The sequence below is a fragment of the Gracilinanus agilis genome, chromosome 1, assembly GCF_016433145.1.
Source record: "Gracilinanus agilis isolate LMUSP501 chromosome 1, AgileGrace, whole genome shotgun sequence".
In the NCBI taxonomy this organism is placed as follows: Eukaryota; Metazoa; Chordata; class Mammalia; order Didelphimorphia; family Didelphidae; genus Gracilinanus; species Gracilinanus agilis.
This window is the reverse complement of record NC_058130.1, coordinates 666,624,107-666,644,820: the sequence shown is the minus strand read 5'-3', so window position 1 is coordinate 666,644,820 and position 20,714 is coordinate 666,624,107. Positions and strand designations below refer to the sequence as shown.

General features: G+C 38.5%; 1 protein-coding gene across 2 annotated transcripts in view; it reads right to left on the bottom strand.

Moving 5' to 3' along the window:
• DEPTOR (DEP domain containing MTOR interacting protein) overlaps positions 1–20,714 on the bottom strand; it is a 187,418-nt gene that overhangs the window by 89,688 nt on the left and 77,016 nt on the right. For both annotated transcript variants that reach the window (XM_044668938.1, XM_044668943.1), the window contains one exon: positions 11,015–11,193. In XM_044668938.1, the coding sequence (XP_044524873.1) occupies positions 11,015–11,193 (179 nt within the window). The remainder of the gene's footprint in view (positions 1–11,014; positions 11,194–20,714) is intronic.

The following is a 20,714-nucleotide window of genomic DNA, read 5'->3' as shown; positions in this document are numbered from 1 at the left end:
CAATGACCCAGGACAATTCTGAGGGATTTATGGTAAAGATGCTACCCACATTCAGAGGAAGGACTGCAGGAGAGGAAACATATAAGAAAAACAACTGCTTGAACGCATGGGTCGGGGTGGGCATGACTTGAGGGTGTGGACTCGAAACTACCACACCAATGCAACTACCAACAATTTGGAAATTGGTCTTGATCAAGGACACATGACAAAACTAGTGGAAATGCGCATCGGCCATGGGTGGGGGTATTGCAGGGGGGGGTGAAGGGGATAGGAGGAGCATGAATCAGGTAACCATGTTAAAAATGTATATTAATAAATGTTAAAAAAAAAACAAAAAAAAAGGGATATGGCTTCATTTTTCTAAATGGCTTTCAATAAACCCTTTGAAACCATGATATTTTTAATTTTATCACTCTATATTAATTTTATTCCTTAAGAATACGAGTAGGATACAATACAATGAAACTTCAAAAGAGTTGCCTTAGAAACACACTGACAGATGAGCATTTCCTTTCCTTTGGCCCCCTCTTTAAAAAGTTTTCCCATCACTGTTCTAGACCAATTTCACATTACTACCCCTTATACACTTTCTGTTCTTACCAATATGGCCTCGTGTTTGCTCCTAACACACAAATTCCATTGCCCATCACCATGCCTTTAAATAGACTATTTTCCATGTCTCAACTGTCCTTCCTCTTCAAATATACCTTTCTGAATTCCTGGCTTCCCTCAAGGTTCATTTCAAATGCTATCTACTACACAATAGCCCTAGGACCCCAGTTATTTGTGTCCTCTACTCCCTGAAATCACTTTGTATATATTTTGAATCTCCTTATGTATACATGTTGTCTCTTCCTACCAGAAAAATGCAAACTCCTTGAGGGAAGGGATTATTTCATTTTTGTCTTTCCCTCTCCAAAGTCTAGCATCGTGCCTGACACTTAAATACTTAGTAAACTGAAACGGAATTGAATTCTAGAATGGGATGCAATGTTTTAGGAATGGTGAACAGTGCCTGTACCTAATCTATGTGAAGCTGCCCCCACTATCCTTGTGCAGGTAGGTCATGTATATGTGAGTTCTTTTAGAACTAGAAATGGTTTGGTGGGGTTCTGTCCCTATCCTGTTGTCAGAGAACATTGCTTTGTGCCCAAGTATCCAAAGAAATTTGTAATGTACAACTTAACAAAGAAAAGACTACAAAATATTAAGTGATCTGTAAATTGATATAACTGTTTTATTTCAAAGGAAGATTTTAAAACTGTATTGCAAAGTTAAATAAGTGTAGGATGATGTAAATTCATCTTCTGACAGTACCAAGCTTGGAGTCTGGAAGATTTGAGTTCAAATTGAACCTCAGACACTAGCTATGTGACCCTGGATAAGTCACTTAACCTTGTTTGTCTCAGTTCCTTCATCTATAAACTGAGCTAGTGAAATAAATGGAAAACCACTCCAGTATCTTTACCAAGAAAACCTCAAATGAGGTCTCAAAGAGTTAGACATGACTGAAACAAATGAACAACAGGATTCTGAAGGGGTTATTATAGTTACACAAAATGATATAAACTGATACTTCAAAACAAAGCTTTTCTCTTTTAAAAAACACAACAGGTCTACTTAGAATAAAAGCCAGAGGATTTTCCCCTTGCTATTGAGTCAAAATAAACATATAAACTGAATTCAATTAAGCCTAATTAGATAGACTGGATTTTAAGAGTTCACTGTTATAGGGAATTCTCTGGTAAGCAAAACCTCTCTGACAAGTAGAACAGTACCTTCTCTGCAACTTATAGCCTTGCAGAGTTCCTTAGAACACAGAGTTGAAGTGACTTGAGCCAGGTTCCTAGGACCAGTATTTGTCTAAAGTGGGCCTTAAACCCAGACTTTCCTATTTATAAGGCTGGCTCTTTATTCAGGAGAGTACAAGAAAAGAGAAAAAATGTGGGCGGAGGGTAGGCAGAGAGGGGAAAAAAGAACAATTAGCTTTATGTGAAGATAGCTTTTAAAAAGGACATTGTGAAAAGCCATGGGTTTTAGCTGTTTCTGTTTTACTGCCAGAATTTTTACAACCAGCAGTAGAGTTAATAAACAGATGGAAGGTCAAATTTTATTTTACTTTTCCTTATGTGCCATCAAATAATAGCTGGATATGTTCCAAAGTTAGAACCTTTATGATTGGTAGTGACACTCAGAGGAGGGGGAAATGTGCTTTGTTTTCAAGAACTGGCACTACCTACCTTCTGAACAAAGAATTCTAATTTAAAAAATACACAACTGTACATAAAAATAATCTTGTTTTGATGGCCAGGCATATTTATTCTATATATAATTAAATAAGAGAAAAATCAATATGAAACCTTGCAAGGTACATTCTAGCTAGTTCTCATATTTTTAAAAGCATCACGATATTTTAGAAATGTCTACATGGCTTTGAACATTTCTGCAAATTATTTGTCTGTCATTTTTAAGTCATGCCTAACTTTTCATGACCCCATTTGGGGTTTTCTTGGCAAAGACAATGGAATAACTTTTATTTCCTTCTCCAGCTCATTTTACAGATGAGGAAACTAAGACAAACAGGGTTATGTGACTTTCTCCTGGTGATACACAGCTAGTAAGTATCTGAGGCTGTACTTGAATTCAGGTCCTCCTGACTCCAGGGTTGGCAATCTATCTACTGCACCCCTAACTCCTCCTTCTGCAAATTATCTCTATAGCTAGTTGGATACAGATGAGGTATCCATGACCATACACAATCTAAAATAGCCAATATTTTGAATCTCAGGGTGGGGAAGGGACTCCAGACGCCATCTAATCCAACCCATTAAAAGGACACTCTCAAGACCTATATGAAGACATGGGAGACACTGGCACAGGGCCGTCCTGTATGGCGTATCCACATCAAGGAAAGTACTGTGCTCTATAAGGAAAGCGGAAATTTCAAAAGAAATGAGAGATGTGCAAATTTAAAGACTCCTCCATCCCAAATGTTCATCTGGGCTATTTGTGCCTGACCTGTGGCAGAGCCTTCTGAGCTCAGATTAGCCTCATCAGCCAGTCACTGATCCCAAATCATTCTGGATATCTGAAGACGAAGGACCCCCCAACCAGACCAACTTTGCCACCCGAAATCCTTTCTACCTTATCTCTGACAACAGTTTGTAGAGTCTGTGCTCAGAAACATACGTGAAGAGGAACCTGACGTCTTCCAAAGAAACCCAATCCGCTTGGTTTCTAATTATTAGGAAGTTTTCCTTCTCATCAAGCCCATGCATTCATTCATGTGAGGGTTTCAAAATGTATCCTGGCTGGGGACAGCATTTCCCAGCATGCCCTAGAGATCCCGCCCCCCCCAACTTCCTCGTGTGATATTGGTCTTAAATGGACCAATCCCATTCTGGGGGAGGGACCACACCTCCTACTTCCGGGCGGGAAATTGGTCGATATAAGGACCAATCCCGCGCCTAGGCGGGAACTTTGAATAGGAAGAGATTCAGAGTAGCAGGGGAAGTTAGTTAAATTGGGGGGGGGGGGGAAGGAAATCAGTTTGTTTTCTCTTTAGTAAAGTTAAAAAAAAAAAAAAAGATCAAAGGGGTAGTGTTTTTCTTTTAGCAATCCTCACATGACAATATCTGTAGCCAGTGTTGTGGCACATGTCTGTGGCACTTGTTACTAGGAGCAGCTATGGCTGATGGATCACTTGAGTTTAGGAGTTCCGAGCTGTCAAGGGTCCAAAAGGGATCAGGTATCACCTGGGGGTCAGCCTCAGAGTTATTGTGAGGATCGAATGAGTCAACACATGTAAAGTGCTTTGCAAACCTTATAGGAAATGTGAGCTATTTTTAGCTAGCTAAGAAGCCATGCTGTCTCAATCGGTCATTGCTTCTCTTGCCCAAATTCTAAGAGTTAAGAGGAAGAAGTATCTATAATAGCTGACGTTTATGTTACTCTTTTAAGTTTTACAAAGCACATAAATACATGATATGACACGGATGACATGACTGAACAACAAATTTCATTTAAGTCTCAATATAACCCTGGGAGTTAAGTTTTATTGTTCAGTCATTTCATGACCCCACTTGGGGCTCCCTTGGCAGACATATTACAGTGGTTTGCCATTTCCTTTTCCAGCTCATCTTACAGGTGAGAAAACTGAGTGAACAGGGTGAAGTGACTTGCCCAGGGTCACACAGCTACTAGGTATCTGAAGACAGGTTGGAATTCAGGAAGCTGTCTTCCTGACTCCAGGCCTGGCATTCTATCCACTGCACCACCTACCTACCCTGTTAACCCTATTTTACAACTGAAGAAACTGAGGCCCAGAGAAGCTAAATTATTAGCCCATCTATGTTCACACAGCTAGTAAGTGTTTGAAGTGAGATTTGAATCCAAGTATTCCTGACTACAATTTCATCATTCCATCTACTATGCCATCCTTCTTTAAAATATATGATGAGGGGGTAGCTAGATGGCTCAGTGGGTTGAGAGCCAGGCCTACAGATAGAAGATCCTGGGTTCAAATTTGACCTCACACACTTCCAGTGTGACCCTGGACAAATAACTTAACCCCAACTGCCTAGCTCTTACCACTCTTCTGCCTTGGAACCAATACATAGCATTGATTCTAAGATGGAAGGTAAGGGTTCTATAAATTAATTAATAAATTAAGTGCATGATGAACTATCCAACTGGTCTGGGATAAAGAAAGACATAACCTTTCTACATGTACACTTGATCTCATCCACTTCCTTCTTTTCTAACAGATTGTTGCCCAGTATCATCCTTACTCTCTCATCTTCAGTCTACCTATCCCTATTGATTGACTCCTTCTCTTCTACCTTCAGTCACATTTCCCACATTCTTAATAAACAAACAAAACCTTCTCTCCTCTCCTCAGCTAAACTCCTTAAGAAAACCATCTAGATTAGCTACTTCTACTTCCACTCCTCTCTTTCTCTTTTAAATCCTCTGCAATCCGGCTCCCAACCTCAAATCAACTAAAACTGATCTCTCTAAAGCAGTGATTCCCAAAGTGGGTGCTACCGCTCCCTGGTGGGTGCTGCAGCGATCCAGGGGAGTGGTGATGGCCGCAGGTACATTTTTAGCTTTCCTATTAATTGCTATTAAATTTTTTTTTTAAATTAATTTCCAGGAGGCTAAGTAATATTTTTCTGGAAAGGGGGCGGTAGGTCAGAAAAGTTTGGGAACCACTGTTCTAGTGAGAGACTTAATTGCTAAGGTTAATGCCTTCATATTCATCCTTAGCCTTCATGATTTCTCTACAACATTTGACACTTTTCATAAGCATCTCCTTCTGGATATTTTTTCTTCTCTAGACTTTTGCGACATTCCTCTTTCCTGCTCTTCTTCTACCCAACTGCAGCTTTATAGTCACCTTTGCATGTTCATCATCAGTGTCACAAGCATTAGCCAGGAGGGTCTCTCTCCTGTGTCCTCTTGTCTTCTCCCTCTATGCTATCCTACTTGGTGATCTCCATTCCAATGCATTCAATGATCATCTCTACACACATGATTCATAGTTAGATATATCCAGGCCTAATCTCTTTTCTGAACTTCAGTTCTATATCACTATTTGCTCTTTAGATATCTCAAACTGGATGTCTCATTTCAAACACAGCATGTCCAAAACATAACACATTATCTTCTCTCACTCCTGCAAAAACCAACAATAAGGGAGGTATAGAAGGATTGCCTAGCAGCAGTGAGGGCCCGGTAGAAGTCATGTAGCATAAATTTAATGGATCCCATCAAAGAAGTTGCATGGTTTTCTCCAACTTGATTCAGAAATATATACATAGGAGTGAATTTGGCAGTTGGTGGGAGTTATCCAAGGCTAAGGCTCAGCAAGTCACAATCAGAAAATTTAATAGGGACTGATTAGAAGAAAACATCACGGAGCTGAACTGGTCATCCAAGGAGTCAAGATGAGGAAAAGAGGAGAGGGTAGCTAATACAGGGGTGATAGCCTGAGACAGAAACTGAGGTATTGAAAGAGGGATAGGTAAAGCAAAAAGTAGGTTTATGTAAAGAAAGACAGAGGGAGAGGGGGAAAACAATTGGCTATAGTCAGATAAGTGGATTTCATAATTCTTGAACATTGAGGTGATGCATGTGAATATTGGCAAGATCAAGGACATGATTACCTTTGTATTCAGCTGAGGTGGGATAAAGGAATAGGTCAGGGGAAGTGAGTAGGTTGAAGACTGGAGTGATTACGGTGTCTGAGGGATAGCCAATATGTATGCTGAAGTCCTTGAATATGATTTGAAAAAATAAAGAAAAAATGTGAAAAAGTTACTGAATTTGTTAAGAAAGAAAAGAGAATGCCCTGGAGGTCAGCAAGGATGGTAGATATGAATTGCTTGAATATCAAAGGAGGAGAAGTTACTAAGTGATGGAGGTAGTAGATGAACCTGAAAGGGATAATGGGGAGCAAAGTGTATTCCAACTTTCTTTGCCTCTAAGGGTAAGAAGTTAAAATACATTTAGTACTGGAAAGAGTAGCCAGAAATCCTGTCCCAAAGTCTAGCACAATGTACTTAATAAATGTTATGCAAACTGAATTGAATAAAGGTACTTATTTGGATAGAGTTGAAGTTACAATCTTTTAACTGTGCACATAAATCTTTTTTTTTTTTTAAATCGAAGCTATTAGAAGCAAAGAAGGAACACAAGGTGAGAGAAGTGTCAAAGGACCAGTGAAAACAATAACAAAAATTAATACTAAATACTACAAAATTATAAAGACTAGGCTTGGCCTCAAGCAAGAGATAAGAGAAGATAACTCTCCCTGCAATGGTAAGGAACCAAGGGTATGGAACACTGGCCTTGTCAATATGTTGGTTAGTCTGCTAAATTTTTTTTTCCTTTTTTCTTTAATATAATTTGTGGCTCTTTGGAAAGAAGCAGAGGGGAAATACTGGTAGGTTAACTGAAAACAAAAGATATCAATAAAATTTATTTTTATTAAAAGGAAGGATGAGGGAGTCAATCAAGTTACTTCCTGCCCAAAATAAAAAGGCATAAGAAATCACTGTTAGGGGCCAGCTGGGTAGCTCAGTGGATTGAGAGTCAGACCTAGAGATGGGAGGGGAGGTCCTAGGTTCAAAGCTGGCCTCAGACACTTCCCAGCTGTGTGACCCTGGACAAGTCACTTGACCCCCATTGCCCACCCTTACCACTCTTCCACCTAGGAGCCAATACACAGAAGTTAAGGGTTAAAAAAAAAAAAGAAAAAGAAATCATTGTTATGTAAAGGTGCCTTGCAAACTTGAATATGGTATATACAAATATGAGTAATTGTTCCCGTGGAAAGAAAGAGGAATGACAGAAATGTCTGGCATTAAAATTTTACCCAAGTATACAAAACTGGCACTGGAAAAGTTGGCTTATTCTTCCTGTTCATGAGTAAGTGGCCATAACCTCATTGGAATCATGGTGGCAGGATATCAGGGATTAAATAGCGTTAGCAGGGAACCACAAATTAAGGAGACCAGGAAGTTATCCTTCTGACTTACTGCTTTCAGGAAGTGAAGGAAAGGTAGTCATAGGGCAACTCTGGAAAGCCATTTCAGAGATGGTAACCCATGCCCTAGGTTTCCTCTGGGTAAATTTTGCTCAAATGTTTAAGCCTTTCCTTAAGCCAGGAAGCCATCGGCCCTACAAATACTAAAATATTGCCCATCTCACGCATTTCTGACTTCTTTTTCACGTTTTAAACAGAAAAATCTTTACCATAAGCATTCACAATACTTTCTACCTTTTTGGTGCTTTGCAAAGCTGTAACTGGTAATTTTTGCATCTGGAATAAGTAATATCAATCAATATCAACCAAAAGACATTTATTAAATGTCTACTCTATGCTTTGTACTATGCTAAGTGCTTGGGCTACGGAAAGAGGTAAAAGGAAATCTCTGTCCTCAAGAAGTTTACAAAACAGGCAAACAAGGGCATGAATTGTACCTTCCATAAAACCCAAGATAAATTCAATTGGAGTAGAGGAAAATGAGGAGTAACAGAGAGACCATGAGACACTTCCCTATTAGAGAACATGGGAGCAAAAACCCTAGAACTTCCACTTCTGAAAATGGAAACCACTGAGACTGCTATTAGTGATATTCTTACCCAAAGGGCCAGTCTAAGGAATAGCTGATTTCAGGAGGTAACACATGCCATTTGTAGTTTCCTCTTTTAATTCCTTGGTCAATAAACATTTAGTAAGTATTAACTATGTACCAGGCAAAACTAATTTTGCTAACGAGCTGCTAATCTCAGTTATTTCGCTGTTGCTAAAGGAGAACAATGCTTTCTCTCTACATTTTGGCATGCTGGGGCAAAGTCTTAAGCATGCTGCCTTAATTTTAGCTCTGCCATTTTGGATAATATCAAGTCAGGGATGGCCAAATAATTTAGACAAAAGTGAATAAAAGCAAAATACCAACTTTAAAAATGTCACAAAATGGGTTGAGTAGAGGGGTCAGCTACACTGCCCAGTGAATTAAGAGCCAGGTCTATAAACCAGAGGCTCTGGGTTCAAATACTCCTTAGCTGTGTGATCCTGGACAAGTCACTTGACCCCAAGTGCCCATCTTTACCATTCTTCTGCCTTAGAACCAATACTTAGTATAGATTTTAAGACAGAAAGTAAGGATTTAAAAAAATGGACTGGGGAGTAGTCAATCTTACTACACTGTGAGAAAACTAACCTATATTGAAAATACAGATGTGCTGTTGTTATGGAGAGTTCAGCCTAGGCTTAGTGGTAGAAGGGGGATGGACTAATATAAAAGGACACTTATCCCCATGGGGCCAGAGAGGACATTCTGCCTGTAACAGAAACAAAAGCAAATGGCTGAAATGATTTAATGCTAGAAGCCCATGCCAAACTAACAGAACAGAAAGAGACCAAGTATTTCTACAGAGTGTACCTCCCAAGCCCCCCCCCCCCCCGAATTTATCACATTGTAGTAAGGATGACTTATCCCTCCAAGGGGCTCTCAGCTGTGTGGTAGTGACACTGGGGGAAGTGTTTTGGCTAAGAAGAGAATGTAGGAAGAAGCCATGGTCCCAAGAGAATGAAGTTGGAACGTCTCCACCTTCATCATCTCATCTTACCCCACTGGGCTGCTGTTCTGGGTGCTTGCTGATTACAGGAGGCTCTAGAGGTGCCTTTAAGATGCCCTGAAAGGAGCTGCCATGGGGGGTGCCTTACCCTATCACACTTTCTTAGCTAAGACTGTTATATCACTCAACTACTTTAATCAAAACGAGAAAGGGAAAATCATGTTTCTGGCTACGGAGGCTACAAACCCCAAGTTACCCTGTCAGCAACTGCAGCTGAGAGCAATTTACCCAAGTAATTATTCATCTCTGTCAGCCCCTCCTTTTATGGATAAGAAATTGAAGAGGAGGGGAATGTTGATATATGAGTAAATAGATAGCTACTTGGCACAAATTTGCTCCTGGTGAGGTAAAATAATGAAGATGACAGATTCTCCAGTTCATTCTGGGACAAGGAAAGGCTTATTAAAAAAAAATTATGGGTTGTCAATTTTTACATTTTTGTATTTTTAAGGCAGAAGGAGTTAAGGCCAGAAAAGTGGAAGATTTCTTAATATTTTTCTTTTTCCTTTCTACCTATTTTGAGTAACATTTCCTACCAATTTTCCCTTTATACTTACTTGGCCAAGTACATGTTTTAATATGTCCACAATATCAGTGTCTGGTTAAATTACTTATACTTCAAACGAGTTAATTGTTTGCTTATCTAATAGGTGCAGTCATAATTATAGGCTGTCAGTGGCCATTAATGAATAAAACTGGTGAGGATTTCACAAGGTATGGATTTTCCACCCCCAGCACAGTGAGGAGCCAAATTATTCAGCATTTCCATAGGGAAACACCTTTGATCAAGGCATGAGGCAAAACCTAAGCTACCATTTTGCCTTTGAAATGGAAACACAAACAAAAAGAACAGTGAAAGAGAGTTTGCTCATTCTTTTTTCCTAAGAATAAAAACTGATAATCACTTTTTTTAGCCCTCATGTATGTAGCATATTTATAGTCTTTATATTCAAATTAAATATTGTTGTGAGGGTGAACCCACAAATAGTAATAGTTAACGTCCCTGATAACCCTACATTACAATATACATATATATATACATATATATGGGGGGGGGGAGAGAGAGAGAGAGAGAGAGAGAGAGAGTAATGATAGAATGGTTTGACTAAACATAGAAATGTTGTAGTCGCCGTTTATAGAAATTAACCCTTAAGTCACAAGACTGTTAATAGCTCTAATAGCTTTATTGTAGTAAGATAAAGATAATAAGAGAGGGAAATACAGAAAGGAGGTAAAGAATTACCTAGTCTAACAACCTAAAGTCTAACAACCCAAAGTCTAACAACCCAGAGTCTGCCTCTGAATCTCAGCCTCAGAAACCCCACACTGGTTCCTATCTGTTTTCTATATATTTTGTATAAATTTCTATTTGTACATGTTATCTTCCCTCATTGAATGTAAGTTCTTTGAAAACAGAGACTGTATTATTTGGCACATAATAAGGCCTTAATGAATGCTTTTTGCTTGATTTCATCTCCTCCTTTTAAGAGTTTGAACTTTCTCCATAACTTCTCCTTAGCCACCCATTCCTAAAACAGTGAATGCCTTGCACAAAATGGGAACTCCATGAGTATCCATTGAATGAATGATCTCTTCTTAGTTTCCTTCTAGCTCTATTTAAAAATATATATTGTAAAACTAAAGAAGATGAAAATTGTAAATTAAAGTGGGATATAGGGGAGAGGAGGGAACTCACAGCAGGAATTGTCACAGGGATCATAATGAATTTTGGTCCTTCCACTGACTTCGCAATCTGCCTTTCACCAATTTGCTCCCTCTTTTTTCTCAGGACCCCCAGACACTTCTCAAACGGGTTTGAAACACCTGCCAAGAACGAGCCTTTGTAAATTCACAGTGAATTCCTCACCATGCTGGATGATACCGTGTTCCAGAAGCCTATGGCAAAGTTGCTCAGCCTCATTCCTCGTGGTGGCCTCTCCTTCCTGAACCAGCCAATCAAGAAGCTCAGATGCCATGAAGGTTCTCTCATATTTGATGCCTTCCTCCTCTCTCGGCTGCAAGAGTGTGTTTTCAGAACTCATCAGCCTATTGGGGAAGGCAGGAGATAGAGAGGTGAACAAAATTAATGCACACATGCTCAGGGTAAACATCTTTTTCCAGGTTTCTGTAAGGTATCACAACAAAGAAAGTTCCCACAGTATGCGATGCATCAATCCATGGCCTCTAAATAGTGAGACTTGATTCAAACTCAACAAGATAGATTCTTATGTGTCAAGTAGATAAGAGCTGAAGTGAAATCAGTCCACAGCACTGCCATTAGCAGACATTAATCTTAACCATCTTTAGGAAGGATTATAAGTCACTTCCCCTTGCTTTTAAGAAAAGAAATTAGCCCATTGTTTCCCACAGGCTTTGTTGGAAGTATTTATTTCCGCCAGAGCATCATCTACTTCCTCGAATGGCTGTGCTAATTAAAAAGCTGAGGAAAATCACCACTTTGCAGCCTCTTCTTAGATATCCTGTTTCTCACACCTCTTAAAATGCCAACACCAGCTTATCTTCTTTAAAAGCCATTTTTGATAATGTCTTGCCTTACAAACTAGTTTCTGACATCTCTTTCAAAAGCTTTCTGTATTTTACCCCATTTTATTTTATTCCTTTTCCTTTCTCCCTACTACAGATTGCAAAACCAAACAAAAAACAACAACAACAAAAAACACCCTAGAGAATCATACAATATCAAGAGTTGGAAGAGATTTTAGAGACCATCGTTTAATTCAACTTCATTTTGCAAATGTAGAAATTTGGGTTTCAAGAGCTGCGGTGGCTTCTGTTATGTCACAGGACTGATTAGTGACTGAGCTTGGTCTAGAACCACATTGTTTTGATTTCCAATGTTCTTTCTTTCCGAGGATGCCATGCAGGTATTTTTATAAACATTTTGTTAGGTAGTTATTGTATTTATAGTGTTACCTGCGTTCTGCCTACTTTGTTCACATGACATCTTCTGTTTCTAAGCATGAGCTTGTAGAAGGCAAAGACCAGCCCTTTTAAACTGATTTATTCAAAATAGAATAGGATGGGCAGCTAGGTGGCATAGTACACAGAGTGCCAGGTCTGGAATCAGAAAGACATGAGTTCAAATCCAGGCTCAGAAATTTTATCATGTGACCCTAAGCAAGTCACTTGGCCGTGTTTGTCTCAGTTTCCTCATCAGTAGAATGAACTGGAGAAGAGAATGACAAATCACTCCAGAGTCTTTGTGAAGAAAATCTCAAAAGGGGTCATGAAGAGTTCAACATGACTGAAAAACCACTAAACAATGATAAAAAGTATAATAAATTTAAGAACTCATCATCTTTGATTATAATGAGGACTTCTCCTCACAGTCATATGAATTCTTTCACTGTGTAAGATTAAAACTTCAAGACCCTACCATTATGGATGGCCCAGTGGAAGAACCCAGGTGTGAAAGTCACAAACTTGGTTCTAGACACAGCTGAATGAACATAGGGGGATCATGTAACCTCATTATCTAGGCTTCAGTTTCTTTATATCCAAATGAGACAAGGAAAAGAGTAACTGCTTATTTTATTTTATTTCATCTGAATGTTATAAAACTAGACTAAGATAACAGACATATAAAACAGGCATGTAAGTTTGAAAAACTTAAAAACTCATGCAAATACAGGATGTGATTATTCATTAAAAAATTAATAGGGGGCATCTGGGTGGCTCAGTGGACTGAGAGCCAGGCCTAGAGATGGGAGGTCCTGGATTCAAATGTAGCCGCAGACACTTCCTAGCTGTTTGACCCTGGGCAAGTCACTTAAGCCCCATTGCCTACCCTTACCACTCTTCTGCCTTGGAGCCAATACACAGTATTGATTCTAAGACAGAAGGTGAGCGTTTTTATTTTAAAAAATAACCTGATAAGTATCTAATGAACACTGAGTATTGTGCATAGCCCATTAAAACCCTTGTGTCCATACATTTTATAATAATTTGTATTTGAACATTTTCCCCAAGTTAATCTCTTTTAAACAGAGATTTGGCTGTAAGCCCAGGGTAATAGCAATTTAAGTAGTCTTGTTTTTTACATTTGGGCATTTCTCTTCGTACTTTTCTCAGTCTTCATCATAAGCCCCTTCCTCAAGAATGGCAAGCAGCCTGGTACAGTATCAGGAATCAGAGGACCTAGGTTTGACTACTAACTAGTTCTGTCATTTACTGCCAATGTGATCTCTGAAATAATTTAACATCTCTGGACCTCAGTTTCTCCTCTTCTGTAAAATAAAAGAGTTGGACTAGGCGGGCTCTAAGATTCTTTCCAGCTCTAAATCTTAAATTGAGTAAATAAAGCATAAAGCATTTATTAAGCATCTACTGTGTGCTAGTCATTGAGTACAAAAACACAAAAGTGAGATAGTCCTAGTCCTTGCTGCCAGAAAGTTTATGTTCTATTAAAGGGAAAGGAGTTTTACTATTCGGCCTCATGGGGATGGCGAGTGCAGGGAAGAAGAAGCATAATACAGGGATTCTTAATCTTCTTTATATCAGGTCTCCTTGTGTAGCTAGTGACATTCATGGACCCTATCTCAGAATCAGGTTTTTAAATATTGTAAAAAATGCATAGGATTATACTGGAAATCAATCAATAAGTTATCGAAACCTTTTTAAAAACAAGTTCACAGTTTCCAGATTTAAAACTCCTGGATAGAAGAGTTCTGTGGTGTAGTTGGCAAAACTGTCTTTGTCTCTTAGTAGCTGTGTAGCAATGAGCAAGTCACTTAACCTGCCTGAGCCTCAATTTCTCTATCAGTATAAGGGCAATGATGGTAACTGTAATACCCAGCTCACCAACCTATTCCAAGGACCAAATGAGGTAACCCAACAATAAAAGGAAAGCACTTTATCAACGTGAAGGGATTCCAAAATAGTTACTTATTTTTATTAGTACTCTTTATGTTCTAGAAAAACTGTCATTGCATTGACCTTCACCTGCCTCTGTGCGCCTGAAACTCTTCTCTTTTGCTTCCTCAGCCCCATCTCTACGTAATTCCTAAAATCCTTCTCTCCTTCCATGCCACTCCCTCCAAATTTGCCTTCCCAAATTCCTCTTTCCTTAAATGTTTAATGTGATTCTATTTTTCCCCTCTCCTTAAGAGTTTTACATTTCCCAATCAGTGTATCCTAATTTGTATCCAAGTCTCTCTTTCCTTAATATATTATAAGCTCTATGAGGACAAGGATTACGCAATTTGGTTTCCATTTCTGTATCCCTAGTACCTAACACAATGCCTTGCAGATGGCAGGCTCTTTAAAGCATGTGTTGAAGTGAATAATCACACATGACATTAGATAATCCAAGCAGTCTGCCTGCCTTTCGTACAGAAATCAATTATTAACAGTGTGATTTTTATCTTCCTCATTTCATTTCCTCTTCTTAGTGGTCTAGCTCACTTCCCTAAGCAAGGATATTCACTTGCTAGAGTTAGCCTTAGGACTAATCTACATTAACTGTGGCATGATATTAAGTCAACTTCCTCCTCTGTCTAAAAATAAAGATTAAAGGACAATTTCATTATGCTCTTGGGTCAATGACTTTGTGTCCCCTATTGATTGAGCAAATCACTTTTCCTTTTCACAAAATTAAATATATGGCTATTCTGGGTTAATCAGTTCACAAATTAGATTTCTATTCATACTTCAAAGAACCCAAATTCTCAGAGTTGGAAGAGACCTCAGAGGCCATCTAGTCCCAACTGAACAAGAATCCCCTCTCTAATTCATCTGACTGGCCTCTACCTGGAGAACTCCAGTAAGAGGGAACCCAACACTTCCTGCCTGAGGAAACCCATTCCACTTTGGAAGAGCTCTAACCACTAGGAGGTTTTCCTTTCCTCAAGCCAAAATTTGCCTCTTTAGGTTCTACTCATGATTCTTGCAATTTTAATTTTAAATTAAATTAAAATTAAATAATTTTTCAATGTTTATTTTAGGATATTTTGCAATCCATGTTCTCTCTCTCCCTCCCACTTTTCCCCATTCCTTAAGAATGTTGGTAATATATAGAGATTGTACATCTATCATTTATAATATACATTTCTTTGTTCATCATGTAAAAGAAGACAGATACTGCTTTCACAAGATAAAAATTCATTCATTTGGACTCTCTTCTTTCTATGGTGGTGGATATATATATAAATAAAATTGGGGGAGGGCGGGGGGTTATGATTCCCTTGGAATTGTCCTGGATCCTTAAGTTGTTGATAATAAATAAGTCATTCATTTAACATATCATACATTGTTATTGATGTTGTGTAACAGTGTTCTCCTGGTTCTGCTCACTTTACTCTGTAACACTTCGTATAAGTCTTTCTAGATTTTTTTGTGATTCTACATTGCTTCTCTCTCTGCCCTCTGGGTTGTAGGATTCTAGACCTTGAGCTGGACCAGACCTTGGAGGCCTTATGCCCAAGCCCTTCATTTTGCAGATGAAGAAACTGAGGCACAGAGAGTTATAGTAAAGTCTCACAGGTTGCAAGTGAAAAAGGTTCACTCTAAACCCAGATCTTCTGACTCCAAAACCAGTGAGCACTGGCCCACTGGCATGCTATCTTGGGTCTAACCCTTCTCCAAAGGAGAGCTGTTTAAATTCTTTAAAAAAAGCTATCCTGCATTCCCTGGGCCATTTCCAAGCTAAATATCCCCAATTCTTTCAGTTGATCTTCATAATGACATGATCTTGAAGTTCTTCAATATCCTGATTGCCCCCTAACTTATCAATATCCTTTCTAAAAGGCGAAGATCTAGGACTGAAAAACCCAGACAAAATCTGATCAGGGCAGAGTATCTAGCAAGGTTTTCACTTACTTATTCCTGAAAGCTGTCTTTCTAAATTCAGCTCAAAAATATCATGGGTGCCAAAGCATACTGCTGATGCTTATTGATCTTGTGGTCCACTAGTACTCCCTAATCTTTTCAGACAATCTGCTTTCTAACCATATCTCCCTTATTTTGTCCTTGAGTTAAAAAAACTGACTTTATAAGTATAAAACTTCATATTTATCCCTATTAGTTTTTTTAAACCTTTGCCTTCCTGTCTTAGTACCAATACTATGTATTGGCTATAAGGCAGAAAAGTGGTAAGAGCTAGGCATTGGAAGTTGAGACTTGCCCAGGGTCACATAGCTAGGAAGTATCTGAGACAAGATTTGAACCCAGGGCCTCCCATTTCCAGGCCTGGCTCTATATCTACTGAGCCACCCAACTGCCTTATCCCTATTAATTTTTTTAAAATTTAGGTCACTATTCTAGCCCAGGAGACAGGAAACTATAGGCTGATGACCAAATCCAGCCTGCCTATTTTTGTACGCACATTTTAAAAATACAATAAGCCTTTATTTTAATATAAAGCCATTTTTATGTGTACAAAAACAGTCAATGGGCACTAACTACTGTTTGCCAATCCTCCTCCTTAGTCTATTATCATGTATCTGCGTTCTGAATTTGTCATCCAGTGACAGTTTCTCCTCCCAGTTTTGTATCATCTCCAAGTTTGATGAGTCTGCCATCTATGAATTTATCCAAGTTATTGGAAAAAAGTGTTAAATTGCACAAGGCCAACAGATTTTTGAGGGATCCTACTGGAGATTACCTTTAATTCTGACAAGTAATTTTTTTTAATTTTTAATTTTTTAAAAATGAAACCTTTCTCTTCTGACTTTGAATGGATACTCAGTACTGACTCTAAGGCAATAAATGAATGAATGGATGGATGAATGAATGAATGAATGAATGAATGAATGAACAGACAAACAGACAAACAAACAAACAAACAAATAAATAAATAAATAAATAAATGAAAGGCAATAAGGGCTAGACAATCGGGGTTAAATGACTTGTCCAGAGTCACATAGTTAGGTAGTGTCTAAGACCATATTTGAACCCAGGACCTTTCCTCTCCAGACCTGGCTTTCTATCTACTGAGAAACAAAAGTAATCTTAATGACTAATCTTTGCATCTTGCCTTCAATCGTTCCAAATTTACCTAATTATACTTATATCTAGATCACAACTCTCTCTTTCATACAGGACCAACCTGATGGAATTTATCAAGTGCTTTTCTAAAATCCAGAAAATATCTATAATATTATCTCCCAACTTAGTCACTCAATCAGATGGGGCAATCAGGTTAGATTGGTAAGACCTGATTTTGTAAAACCATAGAGATTCTTTTGGATGCCACAGGACTGATTCATTATCAGTTCTTTTTTTCCTAGATATTTACTATCTTCTTTTTAAAACCCTTACCTTCTGTCTTAGAATCATGTATTGGTTCCAAGGCAAAAGAGTGTTAAGGGCTAGGTAACTGGGCTTAAGAAACTTGCCCAAGATCACACAGCTAGGAAGTATCTGAATCCAGATTTGAACCCAGGTCCTCTCATTTTTAGACTGGGGTCTCCATCCATTGGACCACCTAGATGCCCCTTCACTATCTTTTTAAATAACATATTCTAGAATTTTGCCAGGATTACAATCAAGCTCGTTGGCCTACAGAAAAACAACAAAAAACCTGAGACATTTTCCCTTCTTCAGACCATTCCTTATTCACCATGATCTTTCAAATCATGATCAGTGAACAAATATTTATGTATTCGTAGGAATAAGGACACATTGGGATAGGTATCAGGCATTATATGAAGAGATAGGGATACAAAGAAAGCCAAAAACAATTCTTGTCCTCAAGTAGGTCACATTCTGATGAAGGAAAGAATATGTAAGAACTAGATAATACAAAATAGAGACAAAGTAAGTGGAAATGAAGTCTCAGAGAGGAAGACATGACCAGCTGGGGAGCCTTGGAAAGGCCTCCATTTACAGCAGGTAAGATTTGAGTGGAAATTGAGTCTTGAAAGAAACCAGAAACCAGAAAGAAAACAGAAAGGAAGAAGAAGAGAATTCCAGGCATAAGAGGACAACCAAAGCAAAACCCCAGAGACAGGAGCTGGAATGTTGTATGCAAACATGCCAATGAAGCTGCATTTTAGAGTTCAGGGAGTAAAATGTAAGAAGATTAGAAAGATAGGAAGGGGTCAGGCTGTAAAGAGTTTTATAATTTATCCGTGATCCTGAAGGTAATGGGAAGTCGGTGAATTTTAATGAGGTGGGGTAGAGGAAAGGGGAGGATGTGTGTGTGCGTGTGACATGGTCAGGAAAATGATTAATTTGTAGTCCAATCTCCTAGGTTTTTCAGCACCCAAAGAGATAATTCATACAGGACAGTTAGATGCTTTCTTACTTATCTTGGGTATAAACTTACTATTAGTCATTTTTTCCTCCAAAGATCATTCCCTTTGATGGAGATAATAGTAATTTGTCAACATACTCAACAAGTGATCATTTGACTTCTGCTTAAAGGTTTCCAGGCAAAGGGAACTCATTACCTCTCTAGACATCCCATTCTAATTTTAGAAAGTTCTCATCATTAAGGAAATTCTTCTTGCTTTGGGACAAAGTCTTTTTCTCTGGAAAGTAAACTCATCCCAGATTCTGTGATCTGGGCATATTATTATTAACAATGGGGGAAATGATGAGTATTGTTATTTATTGTTATATCATAATTATTATTGCTATTATATTATTATTAGTTATTATGATTATTGTTATAAAGAAAAATAGGACTCGCCTGAATACATTATTAAATAGAAACTTGGGTCAAGTTCGAAACTTCCGTTTGTTGGGTGAAATCTGGATGTATCTAAAACTTTCATGTTTTAACACATAATCAAGGCCTAATAAAGTTATAATTATTATCCTTTATGATTTCTATGGAGCCTTCACACATTCATTTACTCAGGGAAAGTTTTTTTAAAACTCAGTGGATAGTGCATATAGAATGTTTCCTTGCAATTAAATAAACATTTACTAGGCACTAATAATAGAAAGGTAGCCATCAAGACAGGACCAGGTATCTTCTGGGCCATCTCCAAACTACATGGCCCACTCACTCTTTAGCCATCATTTCTACCAGAAACTTGGACTCCATTCCTGGAACCAACCTGGGTTCTGATAGGTGACCCTATCTTGCCCAGTTCTGGGTCTCTACATCATTTCCTGCCCATCTCTAAATTATGCTGCCTAAGGGAACTCTTTACCCCCCCCTTTCCAGCTCCCTTTTATGTACAGTCCCCCCATATTTGAATGTAAACTCCTTGAAGGTTGGAGTTATTTGCCTTGCTTATATTTCTATCTCTAGTGCTTACTGCTTAGAACATAGGATATATTTATCTATGTAAGCATATACTCATATACATTTTTTCAGTTATTTTTCAGTGTCCAACTCTTTATGATGTCATTTGGGGTTTTCTTGCCAAAGACACTGGAGCAGTTGGCCATTTCCTCCTCCAGCTCACTTTACAGATGAGGAAACGGGGTTAAGTAATTTGCACAGGGTCAACCAGCTAGTAAGTACCTGAGGTCAGATTTGAACTGAGGAAGATATCTTTGTGATTCCAGGTCCAACCTCTATTCACTGTGCCACCTATCCACTGTTCTACTTAGCTGCCCCATATATATATATATATATATATATATATATATATATATTTATATTTATATTTATATTTATATTTGTACATATATATGTATGCATCTGTATTTCTGGGAAGTTATATGCTACTGGGGGGATATACCATGTACACAGAGAAGTAAATACAAAATTTGGTACAGAGTCATTTCAGGAAAGGGAGAGCATTAATACCTGGGGATGGGGTAGATTAGAAAAGGCTTCAGAAGACACCTGAGTTGTGCTTCACAGGAAACTGTGGAAATTGTTCTTCCCTGCAACAACAGGTCACTAACCAGGATTATGCAATATGAGGGAGCTGGTGACTGATTTTGATTTTCCATGAATACAGCTGAATCAGATGTCACAAGAAACTCAATTTGAGCCAAAGGGGGAAGGTATTGTATTACAAGGAAGGGGGGGGTGAGGGGGAGGAGGAACTGTTCTAAGTCTAGATTGTATTAGAAATAACATTTGTTGTTGTTGTTGTTGTTTAATTGTTTTAGTTGTGCCCAAGTCTTTCTGACCCCATTTTGGGATTTTCACAAAGATACTGGAGCAGTTTTCCATTTCCTTCTCTAATAGATTAAGGCAAACAGAGGCTAAGTGATTTGTCCAGGTTCATCATACAGCTAGTAAGTGTCTGAGAGGCCAGATCTGAGCTCAGACCTTCCTGATTCCAGGCCTAATACTCTATCCACTATGCCACCAAACTACCCCTCAGAAATACATTGGGAGCTCTTAAGTGGGTACATAGAATCACAAGTCTAGTGCTGGAAAGGACCTCATAGACCTCATTTTATAGAGATGAAGGAGGTTAAGGCTTCAGGTAAAATAAGCAGGAAGATTCACAGGCATGATGTGAACTCCAGTTCTCTGACTCCAGACGCAATGATTTTTCCTCTCCACTACATTGCTCAGTGTGTATATATCATAGAGTAACTTCAAAGCTTCACAAGTGTGATTATTTATATGAATGTGTATATGACAGAGAATAAATGTCTAAGGATATCATCATCCATGGGCTTTATTGGGT